This window comes from Tachypleus tridentatus, unplaced genomic scaffold (genome assembly GCF_004210375.1).
Source record: "Tachypleus tridentatus isolate NWPU-2018 unplaced genomic scaffold, ASM421037v1 Hic_cluster_1, whole genome shotgun sequence".
Lineage (NCBI taxonomy): Eukaryota > Metazoa > Arthropoda > Merostomata > Xiphosura > Limulidae > Tachypleus > Tachypleus tridentatus.
The window spans coordinates 24,968,404-24,992,757 of NW_027467777.1; the positions used below are offsets into that span (position 1 = coordinate 24,968,404).

Here is a 24,354-nt window from a genome sequence, read left to right on the forward strand (position 1 = left end):
CCTAGGCCACAAGTTTCTGTTCTATTTTCACTAAGGTTTCTGTTCTTTTTCTGGGCCTACAAGTTTCTGTTCTATTTTCACAGGTTGCTTTCACTAAGCCACAAGTTTTTGTTCTATTTTCACATGTTGCTTTTTCTAGGCCACAAGTTTCTGTTCTATTTTCACATGTTGCTTTTACTAAGCCACAAGTTTCTGTTCTATTTTCACATGTTGCTTTTACTAAGCCACAAGTTTCTGTTCTATTTTCACATGTTGCTTTTTCTAGGCCACAAGTTTCTGTTCTATTTTCACATGTTGCTTTTACTAGGCCACAAGTTTCTGTTCTATTTTCACATGTTGCTTTTTCTAGGCCACAAGTTTCTGTTCTATTTTCACATGTTGCTTTTTCTAGGCCACAAGTTTCTGTTCTATTTTCACAAGTTACTTCTTCTAGACTAGTAGTTTCTGTCTTGTTTTCACCCATTATGAAAGTTAAAGATTTCTCATTGGAAACATTCATTAAATTAACTTTTTCATCAAAATGGTTTTGATTGGATGACCCCAAAGTACTTGCATCAGCATAAGTACTACACACTTTTACTGCACATGGCTTTTCTTCACACTGCTTTGTCGACAGTGTTTTTTTACTTGAATCCACAAAACTGGAAACTTTGTCACATTCTATTTTGTCATTCAACTCATTATTCTGATAGATCACACTGTCCAAAGCATTAACTTTTTTAGAACCTTTGCTCCTAAAGATGAAATTAAAATCAAAATTACTAATAATCCAGAATAGAATTTTAATATTTATTAAACTGTTATGTCAATTCAGAATCCTGAAAATAACATTAATCCAACATATGAAACATGTAAAAACACTTCAATCAAAAATACATAAAGAAAAACACTTGAAGAAGCTTTAGAATCACAATCATACCATAGGTAAATTACAAGAACTTTAGACTTAAACTATATATAGAAGAGTATTTCAAAATTTGAATTTGTATATTCTGAATGGTCATATCTTCATTTCAAACAACAATTAGCTAATATCAAATTCATTCACTTATAATTTCATTGATAAAGTTACACAAGAAAAATGATTTTTTTTAGGAAATCAGGAACAAGAAAACTTCCTGTTGAAAAAATACAAAACATACTGTAAAAATCAACCTCTAGTAGCTGTAAATATATAGACTTGTACACACTAAAGAAAAAAAAAACTTTACTAACTTGTACTGCTAGATTAAACCAAAGCAGTTATAAAACCTATATTATTAAACACTAACGTCACAAGTTAGATCAAAGGGAGTTTAGCAAATCAACAACTTCAAACTGAAACAGGTCCAGTCAGCTTTGACCAGCAAGTCACACTTATTATTGTCAAAAATTACTATCAATGACCCCCCTCACATACACAAACAAAAAATATCTAAGTTTAGCCAGCTTCATTACTACATATTAACAAGTTATAATTTACAGTTCTAGGTCAGCCCAGAAAAACAAATATTCACCATGATAAACTTACTTTGGCAAGCATATTTTAACAAATAATATTCTAATTTCCAGTAAAATATCTTAGCTCATTCTGACTAGTCACCATTATAATCTATAACTTAAACCAGTCAAAGTAACAGATATTATCCAGGACAAGATAGTTATGTACAGTGCCAAACAGTCAAAGTAACAGATATTATCCAGGACAAGATAGTTATGTACAGTGCCAAACAGTCAAAGTAACAGATATTATCCAGGACAAGATAGTTATGTACAGTGCCAAGCAGTCAAAGTAACAGATATTATCCAGGACAAGATAGTTATGTACAGTGCCAAGCAGTCAAAGTAACAGATATTATCCAGGACAAGATAGTTATGTACAGTGCCAAACAGTCAAACTAACAGATATTATCCAGGACAAGATAGTTATGTACAGTGCCAAACAGTCAAACTAACAGATATTATCCAGGACAAGATAGTTATGTACAGTGCCAAGCAGTCAAAGTAACAGATATTATCCAGGACAAGATAGTTATGTACAGTGCCAAACAGTCAAAGTAACAGATATTATCCAGGACAAGATAGTTATGTACAGTGCCAAGCAGTCAAACTAACAGATATTATCACGGACAAGATAGTTATGTACAGTGCCAAACAGTCAAACTAACAGATATTATCCAGGACAAGATAGTTATGTACAGTGCCAAACAGTCAAAGTAACAGATATTATCCAGGACAAGATAGTTATGTACAGTGCCAAACATTCAAACTAACAGATATTATCCACGACAAGATAGTTATGTACAGTGCCAAACAGTCAAAGTAACAGATATTATCACGGACAAGATAGTTATGTACAGTGCCAAGCAGTCAAAGTAACAGATATTATTCAGGACAAGATAGTTATGTACAGTGCCAAACAGTCAAAGTAACAGATATTATCCAGGACAAGATAGTTATGTACAGTGCCAAACAGTCAAAGTAACAGATATTATCCAGGACAAGATAGTTATGTACAGTGCCAAACATTCAAACTAACAGATATTATTCAGGACAAGATAGTTATGTACAGTGCCAAACAGTCAAAGTAACAGATATTATCCAGGACAAGATAGTTATGTACAGTGCCAAACATTCAAACTAACAGATATTATCCAGGACAAGATAGTTATGTACAGTGCCAAACAGTCAAAGTAACAGATATTATCCAGGACAAGATAGTTATGTACAGTGCCAAACAGTCAAACTAACAGATATTATCCAGGACAAGATAGTTATGTACAGTGCCAAACAGTCAAAGTAACAGATATTATCCAGGACAAGATAGTTATGTACAGTGCCAAGCAGTCAAAGTAACAGATATTATCCAGGACAAGATAGTTATGTACAGTGCCAAACAGTCAAACTAACAGATATTATCCAGGATAAGATAGTTATGTACAGTGCCAAACAGTCAAACTAACAGATATTATCCAGGACAAGATAGTTATGTACAGTGCCAAACAGTCAAACTAACAGATATTATCCAGGACAAGATAGTTATGTACAGTGCCAAACAGTCAAAGTAACAGATATTATCCAGGACAAGATAGTTATGTACAGTGCCAAACAGTCAAAGTAACAGATATTATCCAGGACAAGATAGTTATGTACAGTGCCAAGCAGTCAAAGTAACAGATATTATCCAGGACAAGATAGTTATGTACAGTGCCAAACAGTCAAACTAACAGATATTATCCAGGACAAGATAGTTATGTACAGTGCCAAGCAGTCAAAGTAACAGATATTATCCAGGACAAGATAGTTATGTACAGTGCCAAACAATCAAACCAACAGATATTATCCAGGTTCCAACTGTTATGTACAGCTCTAACCAGACAAAGAAACAGATATTATCCAGGTTAATATAGTTACGTATAGTTTCAAACAGTCAATGTAACTGACATAATTTAGGTTCATATTGTTATGTACAGAACAAACCAGTCACAGTAACAGATATTATCTAGGTTCTGATCACGTACAGGTCCAACCAGTCAAGGAAAGATATATTATCCAGGTTCTGGCTGTTCCAAACATTATCTATTAATTAAGTTAACACTAACTAGCAAATAAAATACTGTCTCCAGGTTAAAGTAGTCCTAACTAAAAACACTATCTATGGCCAGAGAGATCACTCCTTTCAGATTCAGCAACCTCTTCTAAGCAAATAGTAGCAAAATTCAAATAGTTTATTACTACTTGCACTAACCAGCTCTTAACATACAACAAATATACATCTTAAGTTAATATCAACAGATCCAGTGTGCTTTGAATAACCAGGGCCAAAAAAAGATTGTTATTTACAGTTTCATTAGAACTCGCTGTTTAGAGCTGACTGGATCCAGTGGACATTTGCTAGCAACTTAAAATATAGCATTATATAGTTTCTTATGCTACTCTAACTAGCAACAAACATTAAAGATATCACAAATGTCTGAAAGAGCTTGGATATTATGGTGTAACATTACCCAAAGAATCTTTAGAGTATAATATTAATTACTGGAAATCTGTAATGATATTCCTTGGAGTTTTGGAAATAAAAATAAAACAAATCTTGATAACAAACCTTATTTTGGTTTCTTCCAAAAATATTTCCATATGTTTATGAATGTATTCATTCTCTAGTATCTGCCTAATGCTAGGCCTCCGTTCAGGACAACAGTTTAGCATGGATGTAATTAACGCTTGTAGTTCTAGGCTGTAATATTTTGGCATTGGAGGCAACTATACACATAGTAAGGAGAAAGAAAACACAGACAGGGTTGACGATAACAAGCAATGATTTGTTAAATATGAACTGAATTAGCCAGGATACTTATGAAGACCATAATCATGTATCAACTCTAAAAATATTCATTTTTCAGACTTCACATTCACAAAACTTGTATAAAACACTTTTCAATTGATAAAGCATACTTGTTGGTATCACAAATATATACATCAAAATGTTTAATGTTACACATATTTGGTTAATTTCAGACAACATGTCACTACTGATAATAAATACATATAATAAGTTAGGGCAGAAAATTTTTTTTAAAAGAAACAAGATCTCCCATAGAATTATTAGAATATATTCTCTATATGCTATGACTTATCACTTAAAAACTGTTTAAATCTAGTAGTTCTTAGCTTTACCTTTCCTTGCAACACCTTGTACATCAGAGAATTCAAGTTTTGAGCATTAAAGGCATGTCTAAGGGTTGCCATTTCGTACAAACAACAGCCTAATGACCAAACATCTGACTAGAAACAGAAAAATAACATTATCTTAGTAAGTTAAACGCAATGTTACTTCCCTCCATACCAAAACCAATTAAATACACTTCAAATGTTCCATGCATAACATATTCAAAATTTAGTTTACTTAAGTCCACATATTCCAAGACCTTTGTTGGCCCACCTGTATTACTAAATAACATGTAATCTACATTACTACACAACATGCAATCTGTATTACTACACAACATCTCTCCATAATTCTTGTCATTGTTCATAGTTTAAACTATTACCAGACTTCCATTATAACTGAGAGAGTTCCCATATTTTATTTAAGGAAATAACACTATGTAACAAAATTTTTACTTTTCCTTGTTCCTGGGCAAAAAGTGTTATTTCCCAATTGCTTATATCTAAAGTAAATGGAAAAGAACTATTTTTCTCTTCAAACTTTGCTTTTGTGACCTGGGTAATGAAATTTTCCAATTTACCCATTTTCCATAACATTCCAGGTAGATTCAGTGCTGAGTAGCCGATAGAGAATTTTCTCAAACTTACAAGAATTTTTAAGAATTTTCTAGAATGTTGTAGAACTTATGAGAATTTTCAAGAACCCTTTAGAATTTTCTAGAAATTTCCATAGTAATATATATACAGGAGCTCACCACTTCAGTTTCATTCTAGCTGCCTCAGTGAACACATAGACCTATCTGATTTGATCAGATATGGCATCAAGAAGCTACAAGCATTCTCCAGAAGCCTCAAAGTTGTGCTCCTTCATAATGTGAGTAAGTACCCGTCTCTTCCCCTGGCTCATTCAGTATACCTCGAAGAGGAATACAACAGTGTCAAGACCTTGCTAGAAACCTTAAATTATGATGAGTATGGCTGATAGGCTTTTGGAGACTTCAAAATGGTGGCATTCCTGATGGGTCTCCAAAGAGGCTTTACCAAGTTTCCCTGTTATCTTTGCCTTTGAGACAGCAGGAACACTGCAGCACACTACAACAGGAAGCACTGGCCACAACGGCCCAAGTTCTCTGTGGGGAGACACAATGTTAAGTCACGAGTCACTAGTGGACCTCTAGAAGGTGTTGTTCTCACCATTGCACATAAAATTGGGTTTTATGAAATAATTTGTCACAGCTTTTGATAAGAGATATGCAGCCTTCAAGTACCTTCAAGACTTCTTCCCTAAGCTGTCGGAGGCAAAGGTCAAAGCTGGTGTTTTCATTTGACCACAAATGAAACAGATCCTGGAGTGCACCAAGATGCTCAGCAGAAAGGGAAGAAAAAAAGCTTGTAGCAGTTTTGTCACAGTGGTTTGGGGCTTCTTGGTAAATCACAAGGCTGAAAATTATGTGGAACTTGTTTTGGTGAAAAACTACAGCAAAATGGGCTGCAGAATGTCCCTGAAAGTCCATATCCTTGATGTTCATCTAGATAAATTCAAGGAGAACATGGGAGCATTGTCAGAGGAGCAAGGCGAGTGCTTCCACCAAGATATACTGGACTTTGAATGCCTCTACCAAAAGGTGTGTAACGAAAACATGATGGGAGACTATATTTGGGAGCTGATACGCGAAAGTGATTTACGTTAGTCATAAATCTGGAAAAACTACTCACTTCTAAACATTTTTGTATAACTTTAGTATATATACATGTAAATCTTGATTCATATGTTGTTTTATTCAGACCTCATGTAAATGAAAATGTGCAAATTTGCCTGTTTTTACATATAAAATAGGTTAATTTCTAAATTTCATTTATCCAGGTCACAAAAGCAAAGTTTGAAGGGAATAATGACCATTTACTGTACTTTTACAACATAAGCAATTAAATAATAACAAATTTTGTTCCTGGATAGTATGTATGTTACATAGTGTTATTATTTTATATGCACCTGACACTTCATTAACTATAAAGCATAACAACAGTTGCATATCCTAATTGTGGTAATCTTTATTTGAAAGAGAAGTGAAATATTGAAATGTTTGTTTTTTTCAAAGTTATAAAACTATAAACATGCTGCAAAAATATGTTTAAAGTGAAATATTTCACATCAGCATATTTAACCATAAACTGGTCTTCTAATACATTACCTTAGTATACTTACCTAAAAAACATCATGATAACATTGTACTTAGTTAAACAATAGTGTATTAATATTATTGTAACATCAATGTACCTAGTTAAGTAATACCACCTTAACATTAAATAGCAACAGTTACTCTGTGAAAGTATAATACTGGTGCATTAATGTTATGCTACATGTAATATCACTACAAGAAATAAAAAAATACTCAAGTTATTGGTTCCACGAACCTTGTGATTATATGGTTTATTAAGAAACAACTCGGGACTCATGTAGTAAGGTGTACCAATTAAAGTGGTTGCCATATCCAGTGTACCATCAAGTACTCTGGCAATTCCAAGGTCTCCAACTTTTATCACTTTACTTTTTGTCAGAAAGATATTTTGTGTCTTCAAATCTCGATGAAGAATTTTTTGATCGTGAAGGTACTAGAAAACACAAGCAAAACCAAACTGTTTTTTACTGTATATATTAAAATATAAATATAACAAAACAAATACATCTGAGCATATTTCAACACAAAGAGTATTATTAAACAAAAATAACCCTATAACAAATATTTTAAAATGTGTTCAACCATCTTTATAGAAACCAAGTCAATTTGATTGACCTTATAACAATCTAAACTACACACACTATAACTTCACAAAAGTCTGTTATACACAAGTAACAAAGTATTTTCCCTAAACATTTAACTGTAAACTTAAGTTCATCTGGGTGAAGGATTTTCATTTTAAGATTAAAGCTACTTACTTCCATCTTGTATGTTTCCAATATGAACACTAAATATTTTTATTTTATACTTTATATATTGTCTATATTATGTATTGTAACACTAGCTGTGCAGTGAATTTTAAAAAAATTGAAAAATGTTAAATAAAATCAACAGAGCAATATTTTTTTGTAAAATGACTGCAGATTGCAACAGATAACTACAACGGTTTATCTTAACAACCTCATCTGCTTTCTTTTCATTTTATAATTTTATCACTGTACTTTGGACCCTTTCTCTGCTTGAAAAGCAATAAATCACATTGAGATGTTTCAAGTCTAACTTATGGTAAGCAACTGATCACTTTAACAGCAAGTTTTATAGCCTGTTCATCAAATTCATTTGCTTTTATTTAGATTTTGTGACATAACCTATGAAACTTGCTTTTTATATTTGAATTAGTTTTTGCTAAAAACATAACAATAAATAAAAATATTTGCATAAAAAAGAACTTACTTCAAAATTCAGATACCTTTCAAATATGCATTTGAAAACACAAAACTATATCAGGTACTAAAAACATGACATCTCAAAACTACTATAAGTTATCTGTCTTTCTAACTTTGCCACAAGTATATCAAGCAATTCAATTAATAATTCAGAGCAAAAGGTGCACACAACACATATCAAGCTTTTCTTGTAAAAATATATTCTTTAATGATTAAAACTAAACAAACAATTCCAGTACTATACAACATGCTTATTCTATTGGTTATAAACATGTCCAACAGACAAGTATGCGAGAGAAAACAGTCTGTTTGAAATATAGGAGGGACTTCTCAGGTGTATTTGTGAAATTTGTTGATATTTTAGTATATCCAGAAGGTTAAACTTTACACTATGTCCACTCAGTATGCTAAGTTTGAATTTCCAGTTGGTTAGACATGACAAAATACCAATGTTATGGGGAGAATTCAGAGGGGAGACATGTCACACAGAAGAGCAGACTTAGAATTATTTATATATTTCCTTTTGACAATAAAAAATAAAACTTAAATAAACCAAGTTATGAATTATAGATTGTTTTGATGTATATTGATATTAAAGTTGTTTAATAAAATATAACCCTGTAAAAAGATTATGACATACCTGTATGACATGCAGAATATGACATACCTGTATGCACAATGTTAAATTCAAAGAAACATTAATCAAAACAAACAGTGACTAGTGTTTTGAAGATGAATTCAAATGAAAAGAAACATTATCAGTATAATATCTGTAAGCATCTGTTAATATTTTCAAAAGATGCCTAAGATACTATTAGTAAGTGCATGACTTCAGCACCTGAAAACACACATTTCACTAGAATTTAATGTCTGCAACAACATAGAGATACACACACATTTCATTAAACATCTCATCATCTGAAGTAACATATACTTCACTACTTTCAAGCATGCAATGAAAAACAAAACATTTCTATTCAGCATCAAAATGTCCTTGTTTGTTGAAAACACAGATGTCTAGAAAAAGTACAGTACTATTACTTTTGTCAGTCATAGGTGAACTTAATATTAACATAGCTTTATGCTAATTATGAAAGATCTCTTTCTGTACAAAACAAGACAAAATTCAAATGGTCTATATAAAGGTACTGTTTACTGAGAATTGTATTGAGAAACTTCAATGTATGAACCCAGTCATACAATTAAAACATACAACAAGAAGACTGGCAAGGTTTTCAAAACATTACAAACATTAAATTAAAAATATCATGATTAAATAAATGTATCAATTTGTACATGATACATAATAAGATAATACTGGCACTTTCAAACTCTTATAAATGATTCAATCATATACAGATCCATGATACTACTCTAGTGGTCACCACTGACAGATACTGATAGAGACAAAATCTGAACCTTACTGTACTGCTCATGGCAAAAATTACCTGAAGAATTGTAAATACAATATTTCTTTCATTTTAAAGCAATATAGCAAAAATAGAGAGCCAACTAATGAAAAGTGCACAACATTCTCAAAGGACCTAAATAATTCCATAGAGCATCTGTACAAAGTACAATAGTGTTTCAGCAATCTGAATAAAAGTACTGAATATGTCTGTATTTAATCTATGGTAATTCTGATCCATAAAAAAAATACATCTATAATTACAAAATTCTGTTGGAATTTCAGTAATGTTTATACCAACGTTAAGACTCTCATTAGACAAAAAACACTTTCATCTTACACTAATGAGAGAAAAACATAAATAAGAAGACTTTTATAATATAATAACACTTTATAAATAAATATTCAAAACACTTACTTTAACGTGTCATAATCAGGTTTAAATAAAAAGAAATCAACAATATTTGTAGAGGGTTGGAATAACTTATCAACAGCTCTCTCTTGATTTAGATGTATTACTTGTCTAACTACCTGTAAAGCCATGCAGATTTGAATAAACCACTGTGCAACCTGTGGCTCATCAAATAGTATTCCTTTTCTTTTGCGAATAACGCTGTACAAGTCCCCACCCTCACAGTAACCCATAATGATATTCAAGATTCCATCTGGTGATTGGAAGGAGTGCAGGTAGGACACAATATTAGGATGTTTCAAAGTGGCCAAAAGCTGAACTTCCAGAAGAGCTGCACACCTTTCTCTTTTAGAGGCATGTTGGATATTGATTTGTTTCAACACAAACTACAGTAATAATAATGAAACACATTAATAAGTTATACACATAACACAACAGCAGTTGCATAATAAACAGTTACATTTTGTATCTTTAATTGTATAGAGATCTATTATTGAATGGATACAAAATGAAAGTACTGTGTAGGTAACAAGATATAATTTATATTCAACATTACATCTAGAGAACTTTATATTTAATATACCACCTTAAGTACTTCTTATATGCTCTATACTCAATATGGTATCTCATGTAGTTCAAGATTTTAAAGATATTTCAAATTTTATATTAGATTTTAGTGAAACAGAAATATTATCCACAATTTAATGAACAACACTAGCTCAGACACAAGTGAAAATAACACCAACAAAAATCATCTATACATTTTTATGACCAGTGGTCACTCGCATTCACTATTTTACCAACAAAAAACATCTATACATTTTCATGACCAGTGGTCACTTACATTCACTATTTTAATGACTCACATTTACTACATTTTTACTAATTTGCTTTTTTAATTTTTCATCTTTCATAATATATAATAAATTGCTTTTAACTAATGTTTTCTCATTTTTAGATTAGAATAGAAACTTTGGCAATTGCACTATATTCAAGTGACCACTTTTACTCAGGTGGAAAAGAACTAGGTAGATAACCCTTCTCTGCATAACCATACCTTTTTTCCTTTATTAGGAGGAAGTCTGTTGATGTCAATGGATCCTGACCTGGGTCAACTGGGCAAGTCTCTGTTAGTGGACATAGATTTCAGTGACTGAGGGCATGAATAAATAATCATTCTGCATTTTATAGCCCAAAAGATTGACTTTAGTAAACAACTGAAGCTGAAGGAAGTGGACCCAGGTAGTCACTGAAAGGAAAGGTGGGGACAAAATTTGGAGTAGACATGGACTTACCAACTCTTTTATCCATAGAGGGTAAAAGATTCTTCACATGAGTTGAGAACAACTCTGATGGAGGCAAGGAAAGACCTGTCTGCACTCCCACTATAACAGTGAAATGTAGTGTAGCAGGAAATGTCTGAGATGGAGTGGGGGAAAGTAATTTTGAAGCCTCGAGGTAAGAAATATTATGTACAGTAAGTTAGTACTGTACCTCTTTCTCCTGCACCCTCTTAATGCAAAATCAATAGTAAGAGGGGTATGAGTTATTACAATTGACACAGTGAGGGTCCAGTTCACACTCACAGGCATCATGCTCTGTCACTACAACAAGCACACTTCAAAATACATTTAAGTGTCCAAATCCCTGACACTGGAAACATCTGAGAAGGTTATGAATGTATGGCCACACTTTACAGATCAGACAATATGCCTTGAAAGAGGCATGTGAATGTGGTGACGTAAGCATTATAATTAATACATCTGTTAGTAGCACAATTTCATCCTTGAAAGTGTAGATATGGCACATACCAGAAATGTCTTGGCTAGAGAAACCAGCAAGAATCTTTACTTAGGGACAATCTTCAAATCCTTCACTCAGTGATCACTCTTCTGGAGAAATTCAAAGTAGCATGGGTAAATCTCCAATGGTCCATGACCTCAGGAGGAATTCACAATGTGTAGGTATAGATGTTTCCACCAAAATATGTTGAGAAAGTAACTTCCTGATTGACTTGGGAGAGCCAGCAAGCCCCTCTAATCCTTTTGATCAAAAAAGGGAGACATTTGCACAAAATATTTTTCAGATAGAGAATGGAGAATTAAAAATTGAGATAAAGGAGCTGATTGCAATGATGACTGCATAACATAATCATATATGTGTGGTCACTAACTAATTAGCTGCTTTTTTACTAATTGTTTCTGCAGGATTGGAGGATCCATAATAAATAAAGAATGATTGATTGACCACTGTCCCCACCCTGAAATTCTATGAGGGGACATATTCACAATACCAAATGAGAACACTGCAGCAGTGCCAAATCTTCATGAGCACTATGCCCAAACACCACCATCAGACACAATGTTCAATGTTTATTATTATGAACTAGCAAAAGTACCCAACTTCACTCAAGTTATTAGGTTGGTTTATTCTAGATGACCATGTCAACGTGCGAGTATTCACAACTCATTTTAGCATATATACTTTTGTTGCTCCTTTGCAGGATGTGGCCTGTTCATAACAGTAACCAACCTCTCCTCTGACTTGTCTTCCAATTTTAAACTTAAATAATACAAAGAAATATTAAAATTAATAACAAACCAGTTTAATTAACAGAGCCTACAAAGTAAAAAAACAAACTTTTTTTCAATTTTGTAGTTTATACTTTCAGTACACTGCCTCTTAACAACAATATTACACTATACATTTATTACCAAACAACATGATATTAAAGCCATTGTTGAAAAGCATTGGCTAGTATATATATAATATTAAAAGTTGTTATACAAGGAACTGCTTTTTCCTATGTGTTTTGGCTAAACTGCCTTATTAAAAAGATGCCCACATGCACATGTGCATGTCTGTCTGTTTGTAATTTATAATTTTTAATATAAGAAACTGTTTTTTTCCATTACTTGCCTCTTTAAAAAGACGTGCATGCATGTACATAAATAACAGCACTAAGTATAATTGCAAAATTTTAGGTTTCTAGGTTCTTTACTCTTGGTGCTATGGTGGTCACATTCTTTTCTATGTGGTTTTTCACTTGCTTACTTCACATAAAAATGTGCATGCACATGGATAAGTAATAATACTCAGGTGCATACCTTCAAGGTCCATTTACACAAAATTTCAGGTTTCTAGGTTCTTTTTTCTTAAGAGTTATGGTGAGTACACACATATACTAAGACATGCCATTTCATTATTATAGTTTAGTTTTAGTTGTCATTCATATCTACACTTTGTTTCCTTAAAATGTTGTTAAGGGTAAAAGTATACAGTTTTAGTGTACTGAAAAAAGTAGTTTTATGAACTGTTAGTTCTGATTGTTGTTGTACACAGGTATTATCTGCTAATTTTAACATTACAACAATAATCAGAACTAACAGTATACAGTTTTAGCGTACTGAAAACAAAGTTTTGTGAACTACTAATTGTGGTTATACACCCTGATCTTTGTTATAAAAATCATTTAAATAAACCTTATATACTAAGATTTTAAGATAGATACATATTACATATGACTACTTTACTTATTAGTACACTTAGCCTTGTATTATTATAAAAGGTAGGGCAGGTATTACATAATTTTCTAACTTTAAGTTTATTAGTTTGTCATGAAAAAGTTGATGTATTCTTACAAATTTTTTCAAAACATCTATAAATACTATACACCCTAGAAAAACTAACAGATATGTACAGATAAGACCAATCCCTAGAAGAATATTATTTTATAATATTCCTTTTAAAACACAGAATTATCATTCTTTTACAAGAACAAAAAAACCTTAAATATTAGTAAACTACCAAATTTACCAGATGCTAACTTCTTTTTGTACAAGTTTTTCATGCATATTACAAGTAGCAGTATCTAATGTACTTTTAAACTATCACTCAGTCCCTCAGAAATACTCAGGTAATTTAATTACTGAGAATATTATTATATTTGTCAGTAAACACATGAAATTAATACAAATTTAGAAAACTCTTGCAGTCATAAATCCATATACACATAGAATTTTTATATATTTAATTTGTGATTTATAAAACTCACCTGTTTGGAGGAGGTACAATGTTTAAGAACCCAAACTTCTCCATAACTTCCTTTACCAATCTGCTTCACACGAGAATACTTTTCCATCTTTCTGTCATTGTTTCCATTCTTGAAGAAAACTAAGTTTTAGTATCACACTTTTTAATGATCCATTGATTATGTGAATAAAATGCACTGTGAAAATACGAGTGTTAACACAAAATCTAGAACAAATTCAGACATGTTTAACATCCTTTTCAGCTTGAGTATGACCAAAATTATTTCAATATTAGATACACTAAAAAAGGAATCCAATCTTAGTTTATTTTCATTAACTGCTGCATCAGTTAAAATGATTTTGACAAAATTCACTCATTCACTGGTGTTATTACAATGAAACAATTGTTTTAAAACGTTTAACATTTTTTTTCTAGTCTCCTTTCTGTTAAGGTTTCATGTCTACTTTCAATGTTAAACACCTACAATATATAAATGCTCACATACATACAGGGTGAAATTCTTGTTAAAAAAAAAGTAGGGGTACTGACCTGGGTGAAGTGAACCCGTTTTTCAAAAAAGAAAAAAAACGTGTGTAAACATAAAAAATGACAAATCATTTCAAATAAATTCCACTACTCAGCACCAAAGAGCTCCAGCAGAATTTCACTGCTACATGTCTTTAATGTACACAGTACTAAAATAACAATATAAATAAACATTGTTAATAGCATATAACTGGATTGTGTTTATTCAGGTTATTCGAAGATTGAAGAGCAGAGTTCATTGATAACCTGTGTTTTAGGATTTTGTGTGTATAAATGTTTTTGACAAAAGCACTAGTATCATCATCAGATTTGCTTTCCAACCAAGTAGCTTAAAGAAATAATGATAAAATTAATCTTTTTTATTCAAGTTATCTACAAAAGCTCAATAAATCGGAAAGATGAGTTTCAGTATTCAGAAATTACTGTTAGAATACAGAAATCTGTAACTTGCTTGTTGGGGAAACACCTGTGGCTTTACTTGTAGAATGGTTTAATACAAGATTATAATCAATGTACTGAGAGGAATGTTAAGACAACTGACCCTACCTTTTACAATATCATATGAAAGAGTTTGTCTTACAGGTTCAAAGACAGAAGTTTAACTTGTCTAGCTCAGATATGCAGGTGTTAATACTAAGAAGTGTAAATGGGCTATTTGTAACTGCACTATTTACTATTAATGATGCTGTGCTATAACAATCTACTACAGATTTCTTCCCATAGTATTAATATTTAGCCTAAACTTACTAGAGATTGTTATAGTAGCCATATTATTATTTTTGCTTTTAACCAAGCTAGCTAGCTACAGGGGTAAGTAGTGGTTGTATCCATCCAGTTATGAAGTCCATCAACCAATGTGTTTTGCTGACCTGTTGACCTTTTATATCTCACTGACCTAACACTTCCAATCTAGGCCTTTGGTATTTAAGATAAGTTTTGGGTTACAGTTATAACCTTGTTTCTGGCAAGTGGAACCTATGTTTTTGTTCTGTTGTATGGTGTGTTTTTGTGGGTCATGTTTAGTAAAGGGATAATTTGATGACATGATTTCTTGTCTATCAAGGAGCTGAATTTTTTTACTCATTCAAGGATGCTTAGAACTGGTTTGACTTTCAAACCAGTATAGAACCTTAACAGAAATGCATTGTTAGGTAACACATCTAACATCGAGGTCCTCATCGAGTTGGCTTCTGGGTTGCTACTCAATCCTCTAAAGGTTGTGAAGCCTCGATTAGAAAGCTCAACCTTGATGGGAAACCAGCAGAATGCCACTCTCCAACAAAGTTGAAACATCAAGAGAACAACAACTCTCACCAAAATGCCACAAAAACAACCTGGGAGTCGCCAACATGCCTATAACTTTACTGACTTTTATCACTGCCATCCTGAGAATCAGGCTCTAAAGCAACAGTGACAAAAGACTTCAATAAAATTAACTGAGGCCTGGACCAAACAGAACTGAGAAGGGGACAGATTCCAACAGCATTCCATGCAATACTCCCAATTAGAGAAAAATGTCCACCAGCCAAAAAATGGTATAAGAGACACAAAAGCCCTTGACAATAACAGTTGTAAGAGGCATGATGATAACCAACATCAAATGGACAGATGCTTTAAAGGACCTTCTGTCAGAACTGAGGGAAAACTGGGCCACATGCTGACTAAAGACAAATGTATAATTTGTATTAATTTTACATTATTTCTTTCACAATTCTATATGTGTACCTAAGAGATTTTCTTATATTTTGATTATTTTTAAATATATGTATAAGTAACTTTATATTTTTAAGTTCAACATATTATTTCTAAAACACTCCTCACAGCTTTTTTTGTTGTTGTTGTTCTATGCTCTGATCTATAATTTTATGTATATTAATGTTGTTATATAGAAATTATGAATATAACCTGTTTGTTAAAAGATTATGATTTGTAAATAAGATATGTTTCAATTGTGGAATACTGTATACATGACTGTACTATATTAAAGTTACTGTGAAGTAGGAAATTCACTGCAATGAAGGGTTTTCATTTTATTTCATACACTTGCAATGTGTACGCGATTCATATTTAAATAGTATTTTGAATATGTGAACGTGTGTACTTGTGTTTTATTTTAGACATCACATTTATGTTTTTATTCCATGCTAAAAGGTTTTATATAATATTTCATATTGCACCAATATTAAAGAGTTTTTACATTAAATTGCATATTGCAGTCTCTGTGGTAAAAGTTAATCTTTCTATTTTCATGTGTAATTCAATGTAAATGGTTTGATTATATTCCTGCACTTCACTTTTTAAGTGTTACAATGGCATGTGTTATGTAACTGTCTGCAAGCCAGATGAGACTAATATTATTCTTAACTCAGCTTTAAAGTTTATTGGTTTTAAAATTAATTGTCAGCTTGAAAAAAGACTGAGGTAAGAAAGATGGGTATGTACTGGAATATACCATAGTGTTTTGGGGTATTTTCCTTCTTATAACATTAATTCTTAATCTATGTTTTGTATATGTGTAACTTTTAATATAAAGTGTCATAACAAGTTATAAAGCAATCTTTCAAGTTGCTTTGCGTCAGTCTCAAACAAGGTGGTGCTTGCCACTGCCCATGAATTACATTCCTTACTGATCCTGTTTAAGGATGTTGAGGGTTATGTTTTTCATTGGTTCTGCAAGTGATCAATGTGAATGACAAGTTATATGTTTACACAGACTGTGCTGGGTACATGTGAGGTTTCTTTGAGGCTAGAAATCTTGCATTTAATTAGTCTAAGGCAGTGGTTCCCAACCAGGGGTGGGAGATAGCACTCCAGGGGGGTGCGATATCCATACTCCTTCAATTTGGATAGTATATTGGATGATGAAGAACTGAAGGAAGATCTTATTGAACTGTGCAGAAATCAAGTTCTTGAAATGCAGTTTGAAAGCAAAACTTTGGAACAATATTGGTGTTCGGCAATGGACATGTTTCCAATACTTTATGAAAAAGCACTAAATGTGCTCATCCCATTTGTGACAACATACTTATGCGAGTTTGGATTTAGTGCCCTTGTGTCAATCAAGACAAAACCTAGAAATCGCTTTGGTGCACAGGCAGACTTGCAGATAGCTATCAGCAACAAAGTGCCACACTTTGAAAAACTTGTAAGAAATAAACAGGAACAAGAGAGTCATTAAATTTAAACTGGCTTATGAACATTTGAACATTTCATATTCACAGAAATTTCATTTCATGCATGGATGGATGAAAATTTATTTTTTTTGTAGGCCATGTAGGGTTTATTACAACGGGTTGTTGTAATATTTTTTCTTTTTCCAAATGTTTCGTTTTTGTTTATATATCATTAAAAACTAATTATAAAAATTTGTTTTGGCCACCTATACCTTTATTCTTAAATAAATAATTACTGTGAGGGGTGCGAGAACATATTAAACTTTTTTAGGGGTGCAAGGTATAAAAAAGGCTGGGAACCACTGGTCTAAGGGATAATCCTGAAATAGAAACATACATAAAAAGTGACGACTGAGAATAATAAAAACAAGTACACTCACGTCTCAAATAATATTGTATACTCATTAAGAACTTCTTAGATGAGTAATTTGCTACTCCTGTGTTTAGAACATGGTGCATCTTTCTTCATTTCAAAGTGATGATTCACCATTCCCTTTTGCGATTGTATGTTAATAATAACTATTTTACTAAACCACTAACACATTTTATAATTAGGTTTAATGTTATCGGTAAACTTTATAATTAAACGCAAGCATTAAACAATAATACTCCAGTCTAAATTAGTTATCAGTTGTTTTATTTTTATACTCCGCCGGCAACAGCACAAACTACAATTTACAATCGGATATAGTACAGACTCAAGTGGTATTTCTCGAAAGATAAATTCTGAAACATAGTACTTTTCATATATTAGACTTAATTAATAAGGTATTTAAAAAGCTATTACCTTTACTTTCTCGAAATATAAATCATCCTTTTAGGGTTTAACAACTAGTCTGTTCTCTCCGTGTTTGAGCCAAAACGTTGACTTTCAGTAGAAATTTTACGCGTTTAATAGGCTTACAATTTATATGTTTGTGCTTTTTTTTATAAAATAATTATTATTATTTTAATTTTAGAAAATAATATTTAGAAAGAAAAATAAAGTAAGCTATAAGAAATCAAACTTTTTGCATTAAAAAACAATAATATTCCTTTCAACAATGTTCGTAAAATTGTCTGTACCTGCCTACTTTCTTCACATAAAGTATTTTCCATTAATATTTGCTTGTTGATAGGATTTAAAAAAATACTTTATCACCGATGAAAATGCGCATTTTATGTTTGTTTAATGAAGCAAAGACTAGTCGAATAATAAACACTGATTACAAACTGTAGCGAAAAGTTTACTTTCCTTAATTTATTTTGTTGTCTATATAGTTTAATACCATTTTGTTTAATTAATGTAACAGATGAAAGTGAAAGTTGATTACTTATTCTCGATTCCTCCGGTAGGTCAGCGGGTATTTACGGATTCATACCATTAAAATCAAATCAAATGTTCGATTTCTACTGTGAACAGAGTACATTACTCATTGTTTTGTTTTGAATTTCGCACAAAACTACTCGAGGGCTATCTACGTTAGCCGTCCCTAATTTAGCAGTATAAGACTAGAGGGAAGGTCATCACTACCCACCGCCATCTCTTGGAGTACTCTTTTACCAACAAATAGTGGGATTGATCGTACGTTATAACGCCCCCGCGGCTGAAAAGGCGAGCATATTTGGTGTGACGGGAATTCGAATTCGTGACCCTCAGATTACAAGTCGACTGCTTTAACCATCTGACCATGTCGGGCCACATTTATCCCATTATGTATCTTTGCTCTAAAAATAACTAAATGACAACAACAAGTCTTTTGCATAATGCAGCAAAAAATATATATAAATAAATATACTAAGGTCAATCATTCTCTTTGTATGCATAATTTGCCCTACTTGAAGGCCATGTTCAATAAATAGCTTGCTATTATTTGAATGATAATCACCTTTGCTTTACAAAACAACGAGAACACTTATATTTAACACAGATATCCCTTTGTGTAGCTTTGTGCTTAATTCAAAACAACAACACTTAGCATTAACAATATTTCAAAAACGAATATTTGTTTGTCTTATTAGTCCCTTTTATACGCTGAAGCACGGGATTTGGGGGACCACTTGTTCCTTCTGCATTTGTGTATAAAAAGGAAGTAGTAGCGTCATCTGTTATCCGTCACTTAGAGGAATTTATACAGACACTAAAATAGCAATGAAACTTCCATTTAGAGATTTTTTTAATCGTCAAAAATTTCAGTATGTACATTATATAGTGGCAACTAGTTACTCAATAAATGATATCTAGAAAGCTTAGTTTCACTGAATGTCGTTCCTTATGACACAAAGAATTTTTTAGGCCACCTTCTATATCATAATAATAATATATGAGTTAGCCAAAAACTATATGTAGCAGTACATCCAGAAATCCCCTCTTCCATGATATCAATTACTTAACAATCATATCGTACAAAGAGACTTCCTGTATACAGTAAAGGTGATTTCCAAGTTTCTTCATGCTGAAGTTTTATGTCCACTTGCTGTTCACACCAATCCATCTTCGTTTGTATATCTGGAGACAATTCCCACTTTTCATTTCAAGATCAAGTCGAGGTCGGAAAACTGTAGCTGTAGACCATTGTTGGTCAACATATTGCAAGAATTTCCATCAAAAAATAAAACCGTTAATTGGCTTCTTCAAATAATACGCTCCTCATATCTATCAGAGCACATGGTATATTCTCATCCTGAAAACATTGTCTCCATGGTTCCACACCATTAGCTGTTTTATAAGTCTTAGATATTGTGTTCATGTTTTCCACAATTATAGTAATTTCCTTCTTCTGTCATTGTTTGGAAGCAGGCTTTATCAATATGTTCTTTAAAATTAAAGTTGAAACATCTACTCTGTGGTTTACTTTCTCCACCGTGATTAAGCAGTTCTTAAATTAAAGGCTTAATTTGTCTACAGTTCTTGACAATACACGTTTTAAAGTTGCAGTTATAAATCTTCGGCCATTTAATTTACATTCTCATTTAACAGTTGTTTAATAAATCTTATGAATTCTTCTAAACCTTTAGTACAGGTAATTTAGTCTTCTATACTTTTTGATTTGGTAAATTCATAGGAGGTGAATTTAACTCTTTATCTGAGACTTTAACTGAATCAAGTTCCATCACAAACTAGACAGCTTCCTTTACTGGTGTGTATTTACCTTATTTTAGCTTAATTTGTATGCTCTTATTCATTATAGCATCTATAAATTGGTCATGTGCCAGTTAATCCATCATTTCATGAATTGGATCTAAGTGAGGTAATTATGTATGCTTTTCTACAAGTTTCATTAGGTCCTTTCTGTCTACTATATTCTGCTCTTAAACCTTGGTTAAAAAACTAGAAACTTCCTTCTAGTATGCTATCCCAAACCTGTTAAACAAGATAGTCCACAATAACTGACAGTTATTTTCATTCATTATTCTATCTGTTTACTCCAGAATTAATTTCGAACTGAGTCTGGTATTATCCCTGTATCTTTCCATCATAATCTATTGACTTCCCAATTGACCAATGCTAAACTTGATTTAGTACTGTCATGACTGTACTAGTCTAAAAATGTCCTTCAGTGACAGATTGTCAGTAAGAGTAGTAATAGATATAGACAAAATCTTATATATACAAGCCTGTTCAGTTTATTATTTAGTTTATTTAGTGATTTATCGATTATTTACTTTTTACAACAAGAATATATATACAAATATATAGTTATGATAAGTTCCGTTATGTAACTCTGTACGAGTTATATTTTGTGTACATAGTTTAATTGTCTTTTGCAATATTATTGATGTCATCTTACTCAGAACTTTTTTGTTTCTCTTGCTATGTGTAATATTGTTGTTACTAGAGAGTGCGTGTTGAGTGTTTTTTTTTTTTAAGCAAAGCCACGTCGGTCTATCTGCTGAGCCAATCGCAAGGAATCGAGCCCATGAGTTTAACGTTTAAATCCATACACTGACTGCTGTACTAGCGGTGGGCGTTACTAGAGGTATAGACGTTCCTATATTTTTCTGTAACGTGTTACAAATACATGCAGATACAAAATTAAGTAAATTAGTGAAAGTCATTTGTCCACTATGATCAAATGTTAAAGTGGCTTCCCAGTCTGTACTGTATTAGCAGAGATAGAAGAAAATACTTTGTCTCTTCAAATGATGTTTTAAAATAATTGAACTCGCCTGTGTGTTGTTGGAATTTTGCACAAAGCTACTCGAGGGCTATCTGTGCTAGCCGTCCCTAATTTAGCAGTGTAAGACTAGAGGGAAGGCAGCTAGTCATCACCACCCACCGCCAACTCTTGGGCTACTCTTTTACCAACGAATAGTGGGATTGACCGTCACATTATAACGCCCCCCACGGCTGGGAGGGCGAGCATGTTTGGCGCGACTCGGGCGCGAACCCGCGACCCTCAGATTACGAAGCGCACGCCTTAACGCGCTAGGCCATGCCGGGCCCGCCTGTGTGGACTTTGACAAAAAATAGACAGTTATTTAAAGTTCTGGATACAACAGTGATAACCTATAGTGTAAATATGCATATATATTTTTGGTTCAACTTGTTTTGAATATATTATTTCAAAACAAATGAATTGTGTGTCAAGTGCCTTAACCACCTGGCTGTGCCGGGCCTTACTGCAAAGAGGCGTGTGTGGGTGTTTTATTATAATAAAGCCACATTGAGCTATCTGCTGAGTCCACTGAGAGGAGTCGAACCCCTCATTTTAGCGTTGTAAATCCTTAGACTTACCGCTGTACCAGCAGGGGACTGTAAAGGGGCCCGACATGGCCAGGTGGTTAGGGTTCTTGACCCACAATCTGAGGATCGCGGGATCGACTTCTCGACCCACCAACCGTGGGGAGTCTTTATATTCACATGGTCAATCTCACTAATCATTGGAAGCCCAAGAGTTGATGATGAGTGGTGATGACGAGCTGCCTTCCCTCTTGGCCCAGCATGGCCAAGCGCGTTAAAGCGTGCGCTTCGTAATTTGAGGGTCGCGGCTTCGCGCCCGAATCGCGCCAAACATGCTGACCCTGTCAACCGTGGGAGCGTTATAATGTGACGATCAATCCCACTATTCGTTGGTAAAAAGAGTAGCCCAAGAGTTGGCGGTGGGTGGTGATGACTAGCTGCCTTCTCTCTAGTCTTACACTGCTAAATTAGGGACGGCTAGCGCAGATAGCCCTTTTGCAGTTTTGAACGAAATTCAAATAAAATAAACAAACAGTAATGTGTAGAACCAAATGAAAACATAACACGAAAATCTAAACATCTCCAATATTCGATTATAATCGACGGTATTCCAGGCACTTACAACCAACCGCAACTTGCGGCAGAAATCAAACAATGCAAACGAAGTGTTATAACAGCCAGTGTCAAGCGTCTACCTAGGGGCAGTGTTGTTGTCCGAGGACAAGAGGCCGCTGACCTCAACAAGTTTTTAAAAGAATGGCAGAAAGACGCTTTCACATCAGGAAACATTAATATCTACCTACCAGGTAGCAAACCACACCCAAGACTATCGTAAATCGTGGGGTGTATTATTCAATAACCATAGAAGACATACACCAAGCACTAGGGTATTAAATTATACATTACAACAAAGTGGAAAGAGTAATTTCGAAAATAACAAACAAACCAACAAACTTAATAAGAGTAGACACAGAACAAAACTATAATACTTTGGAACTGATAAACAACGGTATCACTCTATGGTATCAAAGAATTCAAGTAGAGCAATTGAAAACACCAGCAATTGTAGTTACACAATGCTACAATTGCCAAAGATATGATCATGTATCAGCGGCATGTCTAGCAACGCCGATGTGCTGTGGATGTGGCGGTGAGCACCACATATCTATGTGCAAAAAAGAACAAGTAAAACTTAAATGTTGCAACTGTGGAGAAACACACAGCGAACTACAAATGTTGCGATAAATACAAAAAACATATTATGAAATAAAAACAGCAAAATCGACTGCAAACGAATCAACAAATACAATTATACAACAAATAAACACTGCTACAACAACAGGTACAGTGACATATGCACAAAAGCTGAAGGAAAACAACACTTGTACAATAAAAGAAAGCACAAATGACGAAACTATTTTAATAGTAAATTTAAATAAAAACATGCTTACAGATTTCATTGTAGAGTATACAAAACCATCTTAAAACAAAAACTGCACTGATCTCACGATAAGCACTGAAAAAACACACCATATATATATAGCACATTTAATAACAGCAATCACTGGATATCTACTAAAAACATAAATTCACAGTTGTAAGTATCAACATACAAGGTGCAATTGCTTCCAAGAAACACGAAATCGAAGATATAATACAAGGTACTAACCCAGATATTATTATTCTAAGTGAAACCCTGATCTATCCTAACAATAGATTTAAGATATTGAATTATACAGCAATCAGGAAGGAAAGAACAAACAACCATGACATTAACAGAGGAATTATGTTGCTATATGAAAATGTCCTTTCAGTTACTGAAATTATAATAAACAGCAATAATGAAAATATAATTACTGATATCCTGTTAGATAACCAATCAACTATAACAGTAGCAGGAGTTTCTTGTTCACCAACTAAATGTATAGATATAAACCTATTCCACAATATATTTTTCCACAACCAAAATACAATTATAATAGATGATCTGAATAGTAAACATAAGAATTTTGGATGTAAATCCACCAACACAAACGGAAGACACCTATTAAATTCATCGATGAAAAT

The 24,354-nt window shown here is 33.0% G+C and overlaps 1 protein-coding gene across 1 annotated transcript; it reads right to left on the reverse strand.

The window, feature by feature from the left end:
* Nucleotide 1: 1 nt before the first annotated feature.
* On the reverse strand, nucleotides 2-18,906 carry LOC143241721 (serine/threonine-protein kinase Nek4-like). Its single transcript, XM_076484948.1, has 7 exons — nucleotides 18,690-18,906; nucleotides 13,928-14,035; nucleotides 9,993-10,259; nucleotides 7,063-7,260; nucleotides 4,657-4,764; nucleotides 4,085-4,242; nucleotides 2-734 (listed from the first exon to the last, which is right to left on the reverse strand). Exons 1-7 carry the CDS (start codon nucleotides 18,720-18,722, stop codon nucleotides 2-4), a joined length of 1,605 nt encoding a protein of 534 aa, XP_076341063.1. The 5' UTR covers nucleotides 18,723-18,906.
* Nucleotides 18,907-24,354: the final 5,448 nt, after the last annotated feature.

Coding starts and splice junctions, on each gene's coding strand:
- LOC143241721 (XM_076484948.1), bottom strand. CDS start 18,722: ATGGAAAATACTTTATGTGAAGAAAGTAGGCAG. Junction 14,036..18,689: donor TATGTGAAGAAAGTAGGCAG/GTACAGACAATT, acceptor GTTTTCTTCAAG/AATGGAAACAATGACAGAAA. Junction 7,261..9,992: donor AAATCTGCATGGCTTTACAG/GTAGTTAGACAA, acceptor TGTGTTTTCTAG/TACCTTCACGATCAAAAAAT.